Consider the following 21,382-nt stretch of genomic DNA (forward strand, 5'->3'; position numbering starts at 1 on the left):
ACACACAATTAAGAATGAACTGGACACGCCTGTGGGAAAACATTTCTCTGGCCCGGGACACTGTATGAAAGATCTAAAAGTTTTAATATTAAAAGGTCATTTTAAGGATGACAGAGAGAGAAAAATTTGGGAATTTAAATTGATAATTCCTTGACAACAGGACTCAATCTAACACCTGGATTTATGACTCACTACATGGATTCAATTCACACCTCCACCAGACAGACTCCAGATGATTAAACATTCCCACAGACTTGCCATTTGCAACTAAAAACCCTAAATTTATCATTAGGAGGCATCACCCCTTACACTTCATGAACAAATGTCTTGCTGTAACATCTCTTAAATGTTGTGCCTTTTGTCTTATCCCTGTAGACTGTAAGCCCTCGTGGGCAGGGTCCTCGCTTCTCCTGTACCAGACTTGTATTGTTCAAATTTATTGTAATTGTTTGTGCTATGTATATCCCTTTCACATGTAAAGTGCCATGGAATGAATGGCGCTATAATAATAAATAATAATAATAATAATCAATTCATTTGTAATATTGCCGGAAGAAAAAGCCTCTGCGCTCTGAAAGCTTGCATATATATATTTTTTTCTGGTTAGCCAATAAAGGTATCACTCCGAGAATACTTGTGTCATTTTTGGGCATAAAAGTATTTACATTGATTTTTCAGGCTAACACGGTACCACAATATAACTTTGTATTGTACATCAAAAATACACCATGTAACATATCTCCTGAAATAAAGCGTTTAGTGAAACTGAATGGCTATAAGTATATTTATACGGTATGTCTGATATCGAAAAGCAGAAGACACAAAAATAAGATAATAATGTGGCAGGAAAAAAGGATACACAACGTAAAAACAATACCTAGATTCGATTATAATCAATATTTATAATTATTGGCAGACAACATTCAGCATAAGGCCGGGTTCACATGGCTGTACTAAGACTCGGGCCTGCCACTTGCACAATTACAAACATAACTGGCTCCATGTGCAGCTCCGTGTACTCGTCCCTATAGCAAGTGCAGACGCTGCCTGCTATTTATATGCACTAGTCTGGTCCGTAAATCACACCATGCTGCAATTTCTTCCATGAAGACTGTTGGTCCTTGTAGAAAATTGGCCATGTGCAATGGCACACTATGACTATAATGGGTCGATGGGCTCTCCGTGTGCGGTCTGTGGCAAATGTCCATATCATATGCTCATCTGAACAAGCCCTAACAAAGGACAAAATCAGAGCTACCTGTGAATAATTAGAATCCTGAATCACCCGTACCCACCTAGTCAGTGTTCACATGACGCTAAGTAGTCTGAGAATGTCACTTTGAAGCTTAACCCCTTAATTACAAGCAGCGTACATTCGTCGAGAGTGGGTGCATGGTGCTAGCTCATGAGTTAATCTCAAACCATTGCCAGCAGATGATGGCTGTGTTATTCAGCCATCATCTGCACCTAACAGCCACAGGTGGTGCTGTGCTCTGGCCAATGCTGTTGACCTGCTAAATGGCGCTGTCAATCTCCTATACACCCGGCCATGATGCTATTAATCACTTATTGACCCTCCTGAGACACAACAATGTTTGCCATGACGCCGGGGTGGCAATAATGTACAGTACAACCAGAACCACAACTGTAATTATTAGATGTGGCACAAATTAATTCACAGGACCAAGTCGAGCAGCCAGGTCAGTAATCTCTGGCCTTGCAAGCCACCACCTACTCGCTAGTGTTGGCCCAATGTCACATGTACATCACGCTGCAAAAATAATATTGTGCTACCCTAATCGAAAGAGGAACCGGGAATGCAGACAGGTAAGAGGTGGCTGGCGGGGTTCCCCACTGGTGGCCACAGATTGCTAATATGGCTACAGGACAGGGACATGTGAATTAGTTTGCACCATCTATAAAAATGATTAATTTTTTATTAATTATGAATTAATAATTTTGATTGATTTGTCCCCTCTCCTTTTCAACACCTCATATATATATCACATCTTCCTTGACCTATGGCTTAAGAACCCATGAAATGGCACAAGAGGTCCAATGCTGAGCCAACAAGTGTGGTGAGATGTTCTCATACAGGGGTTAGGCTGGTTTGAGATAGGAATTCATAATTAGTTAATACTTGTTCAAGAAGCAGATCAACACAATGTCACGGGTGCGTCAGAGGTGACAGACAGTCGCCCTGCAGTTTGTTGCAGGAGATCCCTACGTTTGGCATTACAGACATCTTCTTATAGGCTGGCTGTCTCTAGGACCCAGCGGCTACCTCCCTTCTGGCTAATTAACTCTCTGGCCTGGGTGTATAAATACCTGGTGTGTCTGAGAGGGAGGTGCTGGCGATATTCATTACTACTTGTGAGGTTTTAGCAAGAGCAGTACTTTGTCCTTTCTGGAGCTTGAGGCCATGTGCGCATTTGTTTGGAGTCATCTAAAGGTAAGCAATTCCCCCCTGTTTGTCTACCCTTGTTGTCTAAAGAGTTTAGTGGAGATCGACTAGTGCTCATCTACTCCCGTCCCTAGCATTAGCTATACACCAGGGAAAGTCAGGGCGAGGCACGCATGCGGCTATTGATGAAGAGCCAATAAAGGGACGGTAGTTGAGACAGGGTAACACTAGACCAGAATAGGAGGTCTCCACTCACCCCTTTCTCTAGTGTCTGGGCTCCCTTTCCCTCTTCCCTCTGTGTTGTACTTAGCCTTTCCCACAAATTGCATGACACACAATCCTCGATAAAGCAGATCTGTCATCAGGTTGTGCTGCCCTTTGAAAGAGCAGCATTGCTGGCATGCTAAGTGTGCAGGTATACACAGCAGCCAGACGTCAATCACATCTCTGAGAAGTGTCAGGTGCCTTCTCTCCACATGAATAAACTGGATTCAGGAACTATGTGTCCCCTGTATTTTCTGATCACCCCTTTTTGAAAAACATCTTGCCATGAGGACTTGTCCCCATACTATACAGGCCCTCATATAGGGAAGGATAGTCTCCATGTAACACGTTCTGAAGCAGCAGCATTGAGGGCATTATACAGCCATATTGAGCAGTGTAGCTGTGAATACAGTTCTTCAATCATGTAAACACTTACAAGAAAGCTGCAGCATGATCTGCCTGTTTCTCCCTCTTCTTGTTCCCTCACTGTGTTCATCCCTTCTCCTCCCCCTGCCCTCTCCTTATATTTTTAACCAAGATGTGTTTGATTGTTTTTCAGAATGAATTTTGAGTTTAAGAGGCAGTGAGAGGAGAAACATACAGGTGATTCTCACAAAATTAGAATATCATCAAAAAGTTAATTTATTTCAGTTCTTCAATACAAAAAGTGAACTCATATATTATATAGAGTCATTACAAACAGAGTAATCTTTTTTAAGTGTTTTTTTCTGTTAATGTTGATGATTATGGCTTACAGCCAATGAAAACACAAACTCATTATCTCAGTAAATTAGAATGATTAACAAAAAACACCTGCAAAGGCTTCCTACGCGTTTAAAAAGGTCCCTTAGTCTGTTTCAGTAGGCTCCACAATCATGGGGAAGACTGCTGACTTGACCGATATCCAAAAGACAGTCATTGACACACTCCAATAAGAGGGTAAGCCCCAAAAGGTCATTGCTAAAGAAGCTGGCTGTTCACAGAGTGCTGTATCCAAGCATATTAATGGAAAGTTGAGTGGAAGGAAAAAATGTGGTAAAAAAGGCGCACAAGCAACCAGGATAACCACAGCCTTGAAAGGATTGTTAAGAAAAGGCCATTCAAAAATTTGGGGGAGATTCACAAGGAGTGGACTGCTGCTGGAGTCATTGCTTCAAGAGCCATCACACACAGACTTATCCAGGACATGGGCTACAAGTGTCACATTCCTTGTGTCAAGCCACTCATGACGAATAGACAACACCAGAAGCGTCTTACCTGGGCCAAGGAGAAAAAGACCTGGACTGTTGCTCAGTCGTCCAATGTGTTGTTTTCAGATGAAAGTAAATTGAGCATTTCATTTGGAAATCAAGGTCCCAGAGTCGGGAGGAAGAGTGGAGAGGCAACAATCCAAGCTGCTTGAGGTCTAGTGTGAAGTTTCCACAATCAGTGATGATTTGGGGAGCCATGTCATCTGCTGGTGTAGGTCCACTGTGTTTTATCAAGACCAAAGTCAGCGCAGCCATCTACCAGGACATTTAGAGCACTTCATGCTTCCCTCTGCCGACAAGCTCTTTGGAAATAGAAATTTCTTTCTCCAGCAGGACTTGGCACATGTCCACACTGCCAAAAGTACCAATACCTGGTTTAAAAACAACAGTATCACTGTGCTTGATTGGCCAGCAAACTCGCCTGACCTTAACCCCAGAGAGAATCTATGGGGTATTGTCAAGAGGAAGATGAGAGACACCAGACCCAACAATGCAGATGAGCTGAAGGCTGCTATCAAAGCAACCTGGGCTTCCATAACACCTCAGCATTGCCACAGGCTGATCACCTCCATGCCACACCGCATTAATGCAGTAATTGATGCAAAAGGAGCCCCGACCAAGTATTGAGTGCATTTACTGAACATACATTTCAGTAGGCCAACATTTTGGATTTTAAAATCATTTTCAAGCTGGTGTTATAAAGTATTCTAATTTACTGAGATAATGAGTTTTGTGTTTTCATTGGCTGTAAGCCATAATCATCAACATTAACAGAAATAAACACTTGAAATAGATCACTCTGTTTGTAATGACTCTATATAGTATATGAGTTTCACTTTTTGTATTGAAGAACTGAAATAAATTAACTTTTTGATGGTATTCTAATTTTGTGAGAAGCACCTGTATTTCTTTGCTACGATTTATTGCCGTTTCTTATGGTTAAGACCTTTTTGTGGAAGTGGTTATTTTCTGCAGCATGGACATGGATTTTCTATTCAAATGTATGGAAGAGTTGCTGAAAATAATTTAACAAATTTGCCATGTGTGAACATACCTTTAGACATAAGGGCATCTAATAAAAAGGACTAACGCAAGTACACAACCTGCAAATTTGTAACACATAAGTGTAAATGTAATCTTTAATTATTATGTTTACCAGTTTGGACAAAACTTACAACTAGGAACAACACATTAAGGTATAAATATTGATTTACAGTAATTTCATGATAAAGTTTTGGGACTGAAAAAATAAATATTTAACATCTATTTCTAGTCCTAGATGTTTGCTGTAGAGATTACCCACCTACAGGTTCATTCACTTTAACAGAAAGTGAATTGATGTGCCAACCAACCACACCATGTGGAGAGTCATTGGGCAGGATGGTCAGCACAGCTGTTGATCTTTTAGGGTCCAGTATAGCTCCTCTTCGAGAATCCTGAATATTCACAGTTGTGACCTTCGTAAGGACAACCATGACAGTCTCTGAAAGCTCAGCTACATTGTCTGCAACAACTGTAATAGTGATTGTGGTGAGGGCCTGGCCTTCGGAGAAGGTAACCTACACAAAGGAAAGAAAGTGAGAGAAGAAAAACTGTTTAACTGGGATCTATAATATGAAAAAAATATATGTCACTCCACACTCCAGATATTCTTTAGTTATACAAAAGTGCACTAAATTTCAGGCTGCAATCTCCATTCCTTCATTATACAGTGGGGAAAAAAAGTATTTAGTCAGCCACCTATTGTGCAAGTTCTCCCACTTAAAAAGATGAGAGAGGCCTGTAATTGACATCATAGGTAGACCTCAACTATGAGAGAGAAAATGAGAAAACAAATCCTGAAAATCACATTGTCTGATTTGGAAAGAATTTTTTTTCAAATTTTGGTGGAAAATAAGTATTTGGTCAATTACAAAAGTTCATCTCAATACTTTGTTATATATCCTTTGTTGGCAATGACAGAGGTCAAACGTTTTCTGTAAGTCTTCACAAGGTTGGCACACACTGTTGCTGGTATGTTGGCCCATTCCTCCATGCAGATCTCCTCTAGAGCAGTGATGTTTTGGGGCTGTCGCTGGGCAACACGGACTTTCAACTCCCTCCAAAGGTTTTCTATAGGGTTTACATCTGGAGACTGGCTAGGCCACTCCAGGACCTTGAAATGCTTCTTATGAAGCCAATCCTTTGTTGCCCTGGCGTTGTGCTTTGGATCATTGTGATGCTGGAAGACCCAGCCATGTTTCATCTTCAATGCCCTGGCTGATGGAAGAAGGTTTGCACTCAAAATCTCACAATACATGGCCCCATTCATTCTTTCATGTACATGGATCAGTCGTCCTGGTCCCTTGGCAGAGAAACAGCCCCAAAGCATGATATTGCCACCCCATGCTTCACAGTAGGTGTGGTGTTCTTTGGATGCAACTCATCATTCTTTCTCCTCTAAATACGCCGAGTTGTGTCTCTACCAAACAGTTCTACTTTGGTTTCATCTGACCACACGACATTCTCCCAATACTCTTCTGGATCATCCAAATGCTCTCTAGCAATCTTCAGACGGGCCCAGACATATAATGGCTTAAGCAGGGGGACACGTCTGGCACTGCAGGATCTGAGTCCCTGACGGCGTAGTGTGTTACTGATGGTAGCCTGTGTAACGTTGGTCCCAGCTCTCTGCAGGTCATTCACTAGGTCCCCCGTGTGGTTCTGTGATTTTTGCTCACCATTCTTGAGATCATTTTGACCCCATGGGGTGAGATCTTGTGGGGAGCCCCAGATCGAGGGAGATTATCAGTAGTCTTGTATGTCTTCCATTTTCTAATTATTGCTCCCACACTTGATTTCTTCACACCAAGCTGCTTGCCTATTGCAGATTCAGTCTTCCCAGCCTGGTGCAGGGCTACAATTTTGTTTCTGGTGTCTTTCAATACCTCTTTGGTCTTCACCATAGTAGAGTTTGAAGTGTGACTGTTTGAGGTTGCGGACCGGTGTCTTTTATACTGATAACAAGTTCAAACAGGTGCCAGTACTACAGATAATGAGTGGAGGACAGAGGAGCCTCTTAAAGAAGAAGTTACAGGTCTGTGAGAGCCAGAAATCTTGCTTGTTTGTAATTGACCAAATACTTATTTTCCAACCTGCTTTTATTTTCAGTTTTCTGTGGAAGTGTCCCTCGCAGTAATACATGTTGAATGTGTGTCTGTGTCCATGATGCTACTGGCTTCACTAGCTCTCATTTCTGTATTACTTTTTCACACGAGCTGATAAGGAATCTCCCGTTCCTCATGCTGACAGACACCGAGGCAGAGATTTGTAACCCCCCACCCCACCCTACAGAGTCTGCAGTGAGTGCTCTCCTCTATACTCACACGCAGGCTAAGTGATTCATGTGTAAGGGGGAAGACCGGGGTGTAAGTGCAGGGGGAAGACAGACTGCGAGCACGGGAGTCAGGTGACTGGGAAGCTGGGGGCGTGTCCAGAGTGAGAGCTGAGAGGTCAGGTGACCAAGAGACTGGTGACGTGGGTAGAGAGAGGAAGAGACGAGGACGTTTGTGCGGGAAAGCGGAGCTGGGTCCTGCTCAGCAGAGCAGCGTGAGAGGGTCCAGGCTCCTGGCTTCAGGACTGGGAGCAAGAGCCCAGTGCAGTGGACCAGAGGAGTCAAGCCGACAAGAGAAGAGACGCAGGGTCGGTGGAGCCGAGCACGTGAGGTGCCATGTTATGGACTAGGGGCTCAGCGGGTAAAACCGGAGACCGCCCGCTGCCGCCAGAAGACGGAGTATTGTTTGGGCGGGGAAGCCTGAAAAATCAACACCGGCATCAGCTGGCAACTGCCTTGTGAGGAGCAAGAGTCAGCTAAGTGAAAAAACTGTCGATTATAACCGGTTCAACTCTGCTATATCTAGTTAAACTGTGAACTGTCAGTGATAGACTTTTACCTGCTGTTCCCTCGTTTTTTCCCCCATACTTTCCCGTGTTACTCCCTGTGTGGAGATTGACCTTGTTATCATAAACCTCCCCTGTTTATTAACCCCGTATTGGCTGCTCTGTGTTTCTGTGTCACTACATCTAAAGTACCCGTGTTACATTTGGCGTAGTCAGCAGGATGCAGTCGTTAGACACAGACACTGCAGAGCAGCCCATCCTGGGAGCTCCTAAATCTAGCTTGCCGCTGGGGGCCATGCTTAGCAATCTCCCAAAGTTCACCGGGGACAATATGATGCTGTGGGACTGGATTGAGAGAGTTAGGAGTATGCTACGAATGCATCCGATGACCCCAGCTATGCAAGCCGAAATAGCCTTACTGGCCCTGGACGGCGAGGCGCGACAATCCGTGATGTACCGCCCTCCCCATGACCACGATACTGTAGAAAAAGTGGTGCGGATACTGGAGGAGATGCATGGGGATCCCACCAATGTAGGAGAGGTGAGGATACGGCTGTTTCATCAAGTGCAGCAGGAAGGGGAGACTGTGACGCAGTATGTTAATGCCTTACAGAGGGTGCATGCCTATATCACTAGAAAAGACGACATGGGGAATTTGGGAATGGGCCCCCCTGACGTGATCTTAAGGGACCAGTTTGTGGCAGGCCTCAGGGATGTGCAGCTGAAGCAGGCCTTGTGGGAGCGCCTGCGCGCCAACCCACGTATGACTTTTCTAGAAGTGGAGGCAGAGGCACGTGTGAGAGAGCAGGAGATGGGGGTGACGGCCCTGGCAGGGATGGTCCGGAGTAATGAGGTACCCACTCCGCCTGCAGCTGAACCGGAATGGGCTCGAGAGATGTAGAAGGAGATACAGGAGATGCGGGATGAATGGTTCAGTCTCAAGAAGACCCCTGCCCTGACACCAAAGATACCGAGATCGATTGCCCGAGTTACGGAAAGAATTGAATTCAGGACCCCCCCTGCAGGAGAGTTCCGTAGAGAAGTGAGGCAGCCCTACACAGACAGAGACACGACCTGCTGGAAGTGTGGAGGCGCAGGACATTACGCCAGGGGCTGTGCTAGCCGAGGGCGGCCCCTGTCGTGGCAGCCGTTAAACTAGCGGGGCTCCGTGTTCGGGGGACACAGCATGGAGCCTGAGGAAGGGGAAAGAAAAAGAGGAAGTCCCAAGGACCTAGTTTCCAGCAGCCCGACTGTCTGGGCCGAAATAAGCGGTCGGGCTGTTCACTGCCTGATTGACACGGGATCCCAGGTGACTACGATGACAGAAGCCTACTTTCAAAAGCGATTTCCAGAGATAGCGAGGTCTGAATGGGGACCAGTAATTAGACTCACGGCAGCTAATCAATTACCCATCCCGGTCGCAGGGGTGGTGTGGATGAAGATCCGAGTGTGTGGAAAAGATGAGGGAAAAAAGGAGTCGTTCTGGTCGCAGGGGGAACCGGAAGTGGACCCCCGGTGACCCTCGGAATGAATGTACTGAAAGAGATGGGGCAAATCCTGCTTAGTGAGCCGAAGGAGATTCCTCTAGACCAGTGGGACCCGCGAACTCCCCAAAGGAGGGTCTTTCAACAACTAATCCGAGCTGCCCAGGCTCAGGAGAAGTCAAGTGAAGGGAAGATCCTGGGGAAAATAATAGTGCAAGCAGCTGCGGCGCTCACCTTACCGCCCGGACAAACTGTACTCACGTTACCAGCACTGGCCTGCACACCTCTTGAGGGGGTCGAAGTTCATATAGAACCAACATCGATGGACAAAGTACCCCCCGGACTCTTGGTGGCTCGAACACTGGCCACCGTCCAGGGTGGCAATGTTATAGTGCGGTGTGTTAATCTGGGCGAAGATGATCTCACACTCCCTCCCAGGGCGGAAATAGCCCAGATTCTGGGAATGCCAGAGAAGTTGGTGCGACCTGATGTGGTACAGCTGTCCGCTGTACGAGGAGTCCCCTAGACTCTGGCGGTCACCGTGCCGCCGGAATCCCACCGGGCTAGTGCGAAGGGGGAACGAAGAATCCTAGAACGCATGCGGGCTGAATTGACGGGACTTACACCTCGACAGGTGCAGGAGGTTGAGGAGGTGCTGGAGCGGTACCAGGAAGTCTTTGCTCGCCATGAGGATGATTTTGGTTGCACCGAAGCCATTACCCACGAGATTCCCACGGGGAGCGCTGCCCCAGTTCGGGAGAGATACCTGCAGATATCTCCCCAGATGTATAAAGCGGTTAAGGAGATGCTAGCCCATATGTTACAGAGTGGTGTGATACGGGAGAGTCAGAGTCCGTGGGCAGCCCCGATTGTCTTGGTCCGGAAGAAAGATGGGACCCTGCGGTTCTGTGTGGACTATAGACGACTGAATGCCTGTACAATACGGGACTCTTACCCACTACCCCGAATCGAAGAGTCCCTGTCGGCCTTAGGGAAGGCAAGATACTTCTCCTCTTTGGATCTGGCCAGTGGGTACTGGCAGGTGCCCGTGGCCGAACATGACCGTGCGAAGACGGCGTTCATATTACCCATGGGACTGTTTGAGTTCAATCGGATGCCCTTCGGCCTGACTAACGCCAGCGGGACGTTCCAGCGTCTGATGGAGAGGTGCCTGGGCGATTTAAACTTCGAGGCGACACTGATTTACCTTGACGACATAATTGTCTATGCCGCCACCTTCGAGTAGCACCTCCAGTGACTGGAGCAAGTACTGAGTCGCTTACAGAGTCATGGCCTAAAGATGAAGCCCCAGAAGTGCCACCTGTTCCGCAAACAGATCGAATATCTCGGTCATACTGTGAAGGAGTCAGGCCGCCGTACAGGAGTGGCCTACCCCGAAGACAGTGAAGGACGTTCGGGCCCTCCTGGGACTTGCCGGGTACTACTGAAGATTTGTGAAGAACTTCACCCGCATAGCCAACCCATTGCTGGAGCTACTTAAGGGAGTGCCGGCGGGCTCCAAGAATCAGGCGATTCGGTGGGGAAGCAGCTAGGAAGAGGCCTTCCGTGCCATAAAAATGGCCCTGACCGAGGCCCCAATACTTGCCTATGCAGATTTCTCCCAACCCTTCATACTCCACACTGATAGGAGCCTACATGGTCTGGGAGCCGTGTTATCCCAAGTACAGGAGGGGAAAGAGTGCGTGATTGCGTACGCCAGCCGCTCCCTTCACGACTCCGAGAGGAACCCAGATAATTAGAGCTCTTTCAAATTAGAGTTGCTGGCTCTGGTTTGGGCAATGACCGAGAAGTTTGCAGAGTATTTGTCCGGGTCCGAAGTACTGGTAAGAACAGATAACAACCCGCTGGCCCACCTGGAGAATGCGAAATTGGGGGCCCTGGAGCAGCGGTAGGTGGCCCGCATGGCCATGTACCGGTATAAGATCGCCTACCGGCCTAAGGCAGAGAATACTCACGCCGACACCCTCTCCAGAGTGACATATGAACGGCCTGATCATGACCGCGATGAAGATTTGGAGGCGGATGAGGGACAGATCGGTGAGACGTCGGAAGAACAAGTGCTAGGGTGGCCAAGAGATGACTGGATCCGACTTCAACAGACTGACAGAGAAGTTGCTCAATTACGTCAATGGGTGGCTTTGCGGCAAGTCCCCAGTCGAGAAGAGAGGAGTACCCTGTCCCCGGGAGCACTGAAGATGCTGGGACAATGGGAGAGACTGTGTTTGCGAGACGGGCTGCTGTACCTACGGGTGCAGCTACTGCGAGAGTTCGGGACCACCTGGCAAGTGGTGATCTCAGAGAAGTTGGTCGGAGTAGTGGCTAAGGAGGCTCATGAACGAGGGGCTCATTTCGGACCAGAGAAGACGTTTCAGTGATTGCAGAGGCCGGTGTATCATCCCCGACTGCGAGCAACAATAGAAGACACTTGTCAAAGATGTCGGAGCTGTGAGCTGGTTAAGCCCCCGGAGCAGCGGGTCCCCATACAAACTATTGTGACTTCTGCCCCCTTGGAGGGGCTGATGATCGACTATTTGACTGTTGGACCGGCGCATCTCGTGTATGAACATTGCCTGGTAATGACAGACCACTTCACAAAGTTTGCGGTAGTGACCCCGACCAGAGACCAGACCGCCGAGTCCGCTGCGCAGGCCATCTGCCGAGACTTCATTCGGGTGTATGGCTGTCCAAAGAGGATTCATTCCGATCAAGGCGCCTGCTTCCAAGGCCGGGTGATGGAAGAGCTGCAACGGTTGTACAAGATTGAGAAGTCACGGACTACTCCTTACCACCCTCAAGGAAATGGGGCCTGTGAATGCTTTAATCGGACACTGATCCAAATGCTCCGCACATTGGAGGAAGATCGGAAGGTACGGTGGCCTGAGTTTGTGGCCGAGCTGGTGTGGGTCTACAACAACCGAGTGAATAGTACGACGGGGTTCACTCCTTATACCTTGCTGTTCGGGCGAAAGGGGCGAGAGATTACCGAGTTACAGCTGGACCCCGAGGAGGACTACCCACGGACGGGGGTGTCTTCCTGGGTCCGGGAACATCGGCATCGACTGAAAACCCTCCGACGTTTGGTACAACAAAAGTTTCAGGAGCTCAATCATCATGAGACATTGCCTCTTCGAGGGACAGCTCTGAGGCCAGGGAAGCGGGTGTTGGTTCGGGAGAGGCGGCCCCGGGGCAAATTGAGCAGGCGGTGGGAACGGACCCCGCACCGAGTGAAGCGCAGGATTGGCGCTGAAGGACCTGTGTATGAAGTTCAACCCGAGGGAGCTGAAGGAGCCCCTACCAAAGTGGTTCATCGTAGTATGCTGCTACCCTGTCTGTCTAAAGATGACGAGAATGGAGAAGAATCACCTGCTTCTAGAGAGGGTCCTGTCACAGTTGCCCCAAGCCACGATGTGAACAAAGAAGAGTTGTTGATTCTACCTCCGAGCCCCAGCACTCGATTACCTGCAGTCCCCAGTGCAGGCAGCGAGGGAACAACATCGGTTGAAGCGACCGGGCAGGCGGAGATTGGAAATTCGAGTGACCCTGGTGCCCCCATAGGTCAAACTGAGTTACGCCGGTCAGAACGGACAACAGCAGGAGTGCCTCCTCACCGTTACGAACAAGATCAATTCATATGGTACCGTATCGTCCAGGAAGTCCAAGAATGTGAACGTTTGATGAAGGAACTCTCGCCCGTGGAATGGCGAGTTAAAGGAGAGCGGGAGTGTAAGGGGGAAGACCGGGGTGTAAGTGCTTTCAGAGCAAGGGATTCGGAACTGCCGGGGCCATGCCTCTGGTTGCAGGGGGGAGACAGACTGCGAACACGGGAGTCAGGTGACTGGGAAGCTGGGGGCGTGTCCAGAGTGAGAGCTGAGAGGTCAGGTGACCGAGAGACTGGTGACGTGAGTAGAGAGAAGAAGAGATGAGGACATTTGCGCGGGAAAGCGGAGCTGGGTCCTGCTCAGCAGAGCAGCGTGAGAGGGACCAGGCTCCTGGCTCCAGGACTGGGAGCAAGAGCCAGTGCAGTGGACAGGAGGAGTCAAGCCGACTAGAGAAGAGATGCAGGGTCGGTGGAGCCGGGCACGTGAGGTGCCGTGTTATGGACTAGGGGCTCAGCGGGTAAAACCGGAGACCGCCTGCTGCCGCCAGAAGACGGAGCATTGTTTGGGCGGGGAAGCCTGAAAAATCAACACCGGCATCAGCTGGCAACTGCCTTGTGAGGAGCAAGAGTCAGCTAAGTGAAAAAACTGTCGATTATAACTGGTTCGACTCTGCTACATCTAGTTAAACTGTGAACTGTCAGTGATAGACTTTTACCTGCTTTTCCCTCGTTTTTTCCCCCATATTTTCCCGTGTTACTCCCTGTGTGGAGATTGACCTTGTTATCATAAACCTCCCCTGTTTATTAACCCCATATTGGCTGCTCTGTGTTTCTGTGTCACTGCATCTAAAGTACCCGTGTTACATATGTGTGCTTTTCTCCCCGTCTACAGCTTGAGTGATTAGTTCTGTACAACCTCCTCTTCCTCCCTGCTGCTCTGAGACTATTTTCAGATGAACACTGATATCTGGGCATTCGCTTCTGCAAATTAAACATGTGACTGGGTCCGTATGCAGCTCCCTTTGCTCGTAAGCATCACAGATGGGTACAAAGACTAAGCACATTAGCTTCCATTGCTCAGTGTGCTGTCCATTCAGCCTGTTGCACACATGGATAACACACAGACTGAAAAAATGGTCATCTAAATGTAACCTCACGCTGAAAGAAGAAACACATCCAGGAGCCGTGTGCTGTCTGATCAATGTCAGAAGCAGCTGGACAGCCAACTACAAATGAGTCTGCCATTATATTTTCTTGAATTTGGTTAAGAACTGCAATTTCTCATGAGACAATGCCATGTAATGACCTGTAAGCAAAAAACCTGATAGGCTGTGCGCCCACGTAGCGTTTTACAAGCGTTTATGCTGCGGAATTTCCGCAGCATAAACGCTTGGGAAACGCTTGGTAATCCGCCCCCCATGGTCCCCAATGACAAGCCGCACTTTCAATGCCCATGTTGCGGATTTTTCCGCAGCGTTTATGCTGCACTCAAAAATCCGCAGCATGTCCATTAATTTTGCGGACACGCAGCGTAATCGCCGCCATTGACTTGCATTGAAACGCATAATATCCGTGTCAGTACATTTGTACACACGGATATTATGCGTTTCTATGTGCGGATGGTACCCAAGTCTGGAGGAGAGGAGACTCTCATCCAGACCTGGGTACCATAAAAACTGTAAAAAATAAAAATAAAAATTTATACTCACCTTCCGATGTCTTCCCGGTGTTTTGTCTGCTCCGTCCAGTGTCTTGCAATGTTCGCGTTGATGTGAAGGTCCTTCACACCACCACAAGCAGTGCAAGACACTGGACGGAGCAGACAAAACACCGGGAAGACATCGGAAGGTGAGTATAAACTTTTTTTTATTATTTTTCACCATTCTTATTCTTTTTTTTAACTAACTTGGTCACACTACCATAAATCCATGCTGGTTGCATGGATTTATATAGTGTGAACAAGTTGTCAAGCACTTTTCCAAGTGATGCTAAAATCGCTTGGAAAAGCGCTTGATAACCCGCATGCGGAAATGCATGCAAAAACGCTTGACAAATGCTTCTACCTGGCGAGAAAAACGCATGTAAAATCCGCATGCGTTTTTCCTGCCAGGGAGAAGCGTAAAAAATATGCTTCATTTCCGCAAAGTGGGCACGCAGCCATAGGGTACAATTCATATTATAACTACTAGGTGGCCTTACATGGCAAATACATTTCAAACTTCTAATCTTGAGCCACGCATCTTTGCATATGTTAAACCATAAACAAAGGTAATGGGGTTCAAATCTACATGCAAAACAGCTGGCCACTTTTAAGAAGATCATTAAGAAAGTTGCTTAGTTCTGCATTTAGGAAGTAATGGAATATTAAAAAAAATCTGTACAAAAATATCTATAGCATTTAACAATATCAGAAAGACTGTGATTATAGGTCAAATATCATATTCAAAGGGGTTATCCCACAAACAAATTCCTTTTTCATTAATAGATCTTGGAATAACAATAAGTTCTACAATTGGATTTGTTAAAAGAAATGACCCTGTGCTGATATAATCTTATAAATGTGTCCCTCTTGTATACCGTGTAATGGCTGTGTGTGACCGTGCAGAGCTGCTCCAGTTCATAGTTGGCACATAGCATTACTCCTGGCCAGGAAAGGGAACCATAAGTAATTTCTGATAACTTAGAATACAGTTGCTATTTTCTGAGGTAACACAGGTTTCCTGAGGTGTCCTTGTTTTATCACAGGAGTGAGTGCTTCTGCCACATTACCAGTCCTGTGAGCTCATCATAAATCAGTCAGTCAATCAGAGACATAGGAGCTCCAGCAGCTGCTGAACCTATGTCACAAGACTGGTGATGTGGCAAAAACACTCGCTTCTGTGATAAAACAATGAAATGTGTTACCTCAGGCAGTGAAATGTGTTATCTTAGAAAACAGCAGCTGTGAGCCCCTGCTGTTTCATCTGTATACTCACTTATCATAAGTGACTTCAGTTTCCCCCCCAGAGCTGTGGTATGTGCCAACCATCAACTGGAGCAACTCTGCATGGTCAGACACAGCCACTAAACAGTACATAGCAGTGTAGTATTTATAAGATTATCTCAACATAGGAACATTTTTTTAACACATCCAATTGTGGAAATTATTATTATTCCAAGATCTATTGATTAAAATGTACTTTGTTCGTGGGAAAACCTCTTTAACATCTTCACGACCTTTGACGTAAATTTGACATACCTTTGACATCAAAGGTACACTACCATTGATGCGGGTACACATGCTGTGCCCGCATCTTTCCCCGCACATGATGACTGATTTAATCTGTCATCATGTGCTTGTAACAGCCGCAGGTGAATAGGAGCTTCACCCTTGGCTGTTAACCAATTAAATCTCGCTGTCAATCACTGAAGCGGGATTTAACACATGCCGACATGAAGCACGTCACTCAATCCACCCACCAGCGCCTCTGTCACATGATCGCGGGGTGCCAATGGGTTGTCATGTCAGCTGGGGGTCTGCCTGTCATTACAACAATCCTACTGGGAACGCCGGCTCGTGCTGAAGCACTGCTATGTATACCATAATTGGTCGGACAATCGCAGCTTCAAGTCTCCTAAGGGGACTATTCAATACAATAAAAAGTGAGAAACAAAGTTTTTAAAAATATGTAAAAATAACACAAAAGTTTTAATAGCCCCCTTTTGCCCCATTAAAAATAAAACAATTAAAAAAATACTTTTTTCCCAACTTTTCTAGTGCATCACAAGATAAAATGAATGGTGTCATTCAAAAGTACAACTCGTCCAGCAAAAATCAAGCCCTCATACGGCTACGGGGACGGAAAAATAAAAAAAGTTATGGCTCTTGGATTAAGGGGAGAAAAAAACGAAAGCACAAAAATGGAAAATCGCAAGAAGTTCTAGTGTAAAACTATTTGAAATGTCATGAAACTTTTGTGCAATTCATAGTTTATTTGCATTTTTATTTCAGTTCTGTCTAGCTTCACCAACTTTTTAAAAAGTGAGTGGAGCTTAGCTGGGCGGGATTAAGAAAGACAGCGGGCTGACTAATTCCTCCTGCCACAAAAGTGAAGTTTGATACAAATGTAATGTAGTGCCTGACTGGAGTATATTTCTTACACTGGTGCCAGCTGACAGATGTGCTCAATTTGTGAGGCGCATCCTTTATTAAGACTGGCATGAAAAACGCTAGTCCTGATGAATCAGGGCCTTTATCTCCTCTCACATATAAGATATAGATATATAATATGAAATTTTGCAGTATACTTAACACATACCACTCCTGATGCCGGAAATATATCACTAACACTGCCATTGGCAAACCATTCCACCACAACTCGGCCATAGGTTCCATAAAGACGCTCAATGCCAAAGCTGATGAGGTTGTCCTGCTCCATCTCCTCTGCTTGCTTCATTAGTGAGCTCTAAAAATGACACACATAGATATGTATGGAGAGTAAACTACTGGCTTCATATACAGTGTGTCATCATAATAATATCATTAGAAAGTCAAATAAAATCACATTATCACCTGAGAAAAGGCAATAACTCCGTGGGCATAGTCATTGGTAGGAATGGTTATGGTGACATAGGAATGTATACCGATCTCTGCTCCTCCTCTTGGGTTTTTCAGCCTTACTCTGAAAGTTTCATCTTCTTCTGGGATTGAATCATCTAGAATATTCACTGTGAATACGGCTTCACTCTGACCAGGCTCAAACTTCAACTCACCTGAACTAGCCGAAAGGTAAAAACAGCACAACATTAATACAACCAAACAGAATGGACTTCACAAGCAAAAAGCAAGAGTCATTTCTAATAAGCATACTTCCAAAAATAAAAGAGGTGTAAGGTCGGGTTGAGGTGTAAGGTCAGTTGAGGTGTAAGTTCGGGTTGAGGTGTAAGGTCGGGTTGAGGTGTAAGGTCGGGTTGAGGTGTAAGGTCAGTTGAGGTGTAAGGTCGGGTTGAGGTGTAAGGTCGGGTTGAGGTGTAAGGTTGGGTTGTACGCCTTTATGTGTAGGAGACATGGAACCACCGCCTCCACCAAAATAATGATGCAAATATATTATAGCCATATGCAAAGTAGAAAGAAACGTGCACACTGTGGAATACGTTTCCTCATTATATACAGGTACACTATATTCATGAAGTTATAAAAGAGTATCTCAATCCCATTACTGAGTGACTAAATGGTCCCATTCTTTCCATTTTTTTATTTTTAGGCTATTTACCATAAGATATCCAGAATTTACCTTGGAATAAAATCAGATTGATTAGACACTGAGATTAACTCAAAGATCTGTGTGATGACATCTCCGGCCGAGGCTATGATAGTTTTGGATACATTAAGTGAGATGACTGTAGAGGAGATCAACTGTTTAGATGCTGGAGCCAGCAGCAATGGAGAAAACTGTCCCCTTTCAGAGCTCAAGCGATACAATTCTGATACATTTTCACCAGCTATTAGAAAGTGAGCTTGAAAAAAGAAACAACAAAATATGAATTTACATGTTCCATCTTCATGTGTTAGATTTGACTATCTGTGTGTCCTATAATTTATATTTAAAGGAAGAACTTGAACCCACGTATTAGAGAGAATCTATCAGTAAGATCAAGTCCCCTAAACCTCATATACGGATATGCAGATCTTTGAAATGCAAGTCCATCGACACCTTTATATATTCTATCTGTTGCTGCATTCCTGAGTAACTGTCATTTTCATTCATATGAGAATGAGTGGTTACATTCTCTGGGTGTGACAGAGGACTTACAGTAAATGGGCTGGATTTATATTGCAAAGACCCATATGCTCATATATCAGGTTTGGGGGGGTCTTGATCTTACTGACAGATTCCCATTAAAAATTTTCAGGCCAAAGAGATTCAGGCAAAATGCCAATTCCTATACAGTCCATCATCATCTCTAATGGCTTCCTGTTTACCTTGGCTGCAGAGGTGACATCTTGTATACCCCAATGTGACGGGTGGAGCTATGCTGTATACCACTGAGGCTAGTGATTGGCTGTAGCGGTCACATGGGTTATACAGGATGTTACTGTTGTAGCCAAGGTAAATAGAAGACCAATTGGGAAGATGGCGGATATGGAATATCAGGGATGAAAGGATGACTATATTTTAATTACTTCTTTTAGCTGCGTGCAGCCTCTTCATTACCTTCAACAACCCCTTTAACAGCTTTTAGCTACATGATGGCCGTGGGTTACAATTCTTGCAATTGTTATTTTGGGTTTGCACAATCATAAAGCTCTGTGATTTTAAGCATTAAGTAGCCAAAACTCTCTGTAGCTTCAAGATCCAAACTACCGCACAATTAGAGCTCCAAAATGACATAATATCTTACCCAGCCCAGATGAAGGCATAAATGTATGAATCATGCGTGCAGCTTTGAATGGAATAACTTGTAATTTTTTCAAGGCTGTCTGTCCTGATTCCCACAGGAAAATATGAATAAAATCTGTTTCTGCTGCTGTAAGAGAAAAAAAATAGAATAAAAACTGAAAGGTCGTAATTTTATCTGACAATGTTCTTGTAGTATTTTTAGTACTTGACACATCGTACATCAGATCTGTACTTGTCAGAAAAGTTCTAAATGCAAATGATTTATTTAATCTCTGTCATCTACTTCTTGACAATATGCTGATAAATACAGAAATGAACAGTTTGACTCCAACGAGGTTTTTTTTTTTTTTAAATTGGGTTTTAAATAAACTCACCTAAAATTCATGCAGAAAAAAGTATTTTTTAACCCCTTTATGACCATTGGCAGAAAACACTATGCCAGTCAAGTGCTTGTTTTATTATTAATAATAATAATAATAATAACAATAACAATAGTTTTCGTATATATACATCATGATGATCTTGTGGGCGCTGCCACTGTACCAACAAGAGTAGGTGCAGGATCATATACAGTCTGTGATCCCATGGATAAGGAGAAACAATCAAATAGGAATATAAATCTATAAATCTATAAATGATCACTTGACATATTGTGATTCCAGTACATATTGGTGGCGGATGTCACAGAAAGGAAAAGACATTTATTACAAGCGTACCTTGTATAAATACAATGTAGACGTCTCCACCAATAGAAAGAGATTCCACATCCTTAGTTCCAGTAATTGCCACATTTTGTGAATTTCCAAACTGATTATTAGCCCATAACAACATCAAAGAATTCTGGTCATATCCTCCAAGAGAAAGCACCAAGTAGACAGCTCCCCCACGAGTGAATACTGTAAGATCAGTAACACCAGGGCTTGGGAGAGTTTGAAATTGTAAAAATATTCCATTGTTCCATTTAAAGACCTAGAGAAGACAAGAAAACAGTGACATTATTGTAAAATAGTCTGATCCTCCCACCTGTCAGAACTTTTTACATATAAGACTGTAACTCTTTGAAGGTTTTCATTTCATGGTCAAACATACTTGGAGAACTAATAAGGCCTGTTCACACTGTTACTGTAGTGTATTCAAGGGTTCCACCTGAAAGCCCCTAAAAGAGGGCTACAGACAAATCCCCCTTGGGGCCATAGATTCCTATAACATGAACGGAGTTCAAATAAACAGTTTGTGCATGCAGCCTGCTGCATATATGAAATGACAGACTCTGTCACAAAAAAAGAACAAATGGAGTTATCTGAACCTGGTTTGTGTCAAAGCAGTCTACGCCCCTGTCGGGGGTTTGTCTGTGTCCCATTTTTAGGGGGAGTCAGGCGGAAACTCCAAGCACACTGCAGAAATGCAGTGTGAACAGGGCATAAGGCATATGCTTAAAAATAGCATGGTGATAGAAAGGCAGTTTTGGCACAAATCGGTTGGTGAAGTATTTGATCTGCCAGATGTATCTCAGTCACTGATAGTGCACCCATCACTAAGCTCACCAATTTGCAATGACAAGTGCACAGTGTAGAGTGTAGTGTCCAGTGTAAAATTCGGTGGAGGACAAATAATAGTATGGTGCTGTCCTATGTATATGTATATTCTAGACATGTGTATGATTCTAATTTTGCTGCAACAATTTGGGCAAAGCCCTTTCCCATCCCAGCATGTCTTTGCCGCCGTCTAGAAGGTGAGGTTGGTTTGAAGAGTTTGACGTGGAGGAGCTCAAGAGCACTACACAAACTCCTTACCAAAACCCGATAAACACCATTGACATGAACTAAAACACTGACTACAACCCAACCCTTCCTTAACCGAAAAAAATTAACTGGAGTATAAGTTGGTATGCATGCAAAATAGGAGCATGTTCACATTGCCCATTAAACAGACAAAACCTAAAACAGAAATAAAATAAACATATATAGTGCATATAAATAACACTGGGTACTTAGTAAATAGCGTTTTTGATCAAAAGCCAACCCTTCCTGTCCAACATCGGTGTCTGATCTCACAAATGCTCTTTTCCCTATAGAAGCACAGAGTTCCAGATACACTACACA

At 45.1% G+C, this 21,382-nt stretch overlaps 1 protein-coding gene across 4 annotated transcripts in view; it reads right to left on the reverse strand.

The window, feature by feature from the left end:
* ADGRV1 (adhesion G protein-coupled receptor V1) overlaps positions 1-21,382 on the reverse strand; it is a 627,077-nt gene that overhangs the window by 348,310 nt on the left and 257,385 nt on the right. For 3 of the 4 annotated variants that reach the window (XR_012320105.1, XM_073678616.1, XM_073678631.1), the window contains 6 exons: positions 19,997-20,249; positions 19,282-19,407; positions 18,174-18,396; positions 17,453-17,657; positions 17,199-17,345; positions 5,222-5,477 (listed from right to left, as the gene is read on the reverse strand). Coding sequence is in view for 3 of the 4 variants with exons in the window: in XM_073678616.1 (XP_073534717.1) it covers positions 5,222-5,477; positions 17,199-17,345; positions 17,453-17,657; positions 18,174-18,396; positions 19,282-19,407; positions 19,997-20,249 (1,210 nt within the window). In the remaining variant the exon portion in view is untranslated. The remainder of the gene's footprint in view (positions 1-5,221; positions 5,478-17,198; positions 17,346-17,452; positions 17,658-18,173; positions 18,397-19,281; positions 19,408-19,996; positions 20,250-21,382) is intronic. The other variant, XM_073678624.1, reaches the window with a different exon arrangement.

The sequence above is a fragment of the Phyllobates terribilis genome, unplaced genomic scaffold, assembly GCF_046119375.1.
Source record: "Phyllobates terribilis strain yellow unplaced genomic scaffold, ASM4611937v1 Scaffold_1__5_contigs__length_1240528914, whole genome shotgun sequence".
In the NCBI taxonomy this organism is placed as follows: Eukaryota; Metazoa; Chordata; class Amphibia; order Anura; family Dendrobatidae; genus Phyllobates; species Phyllobates terribilis.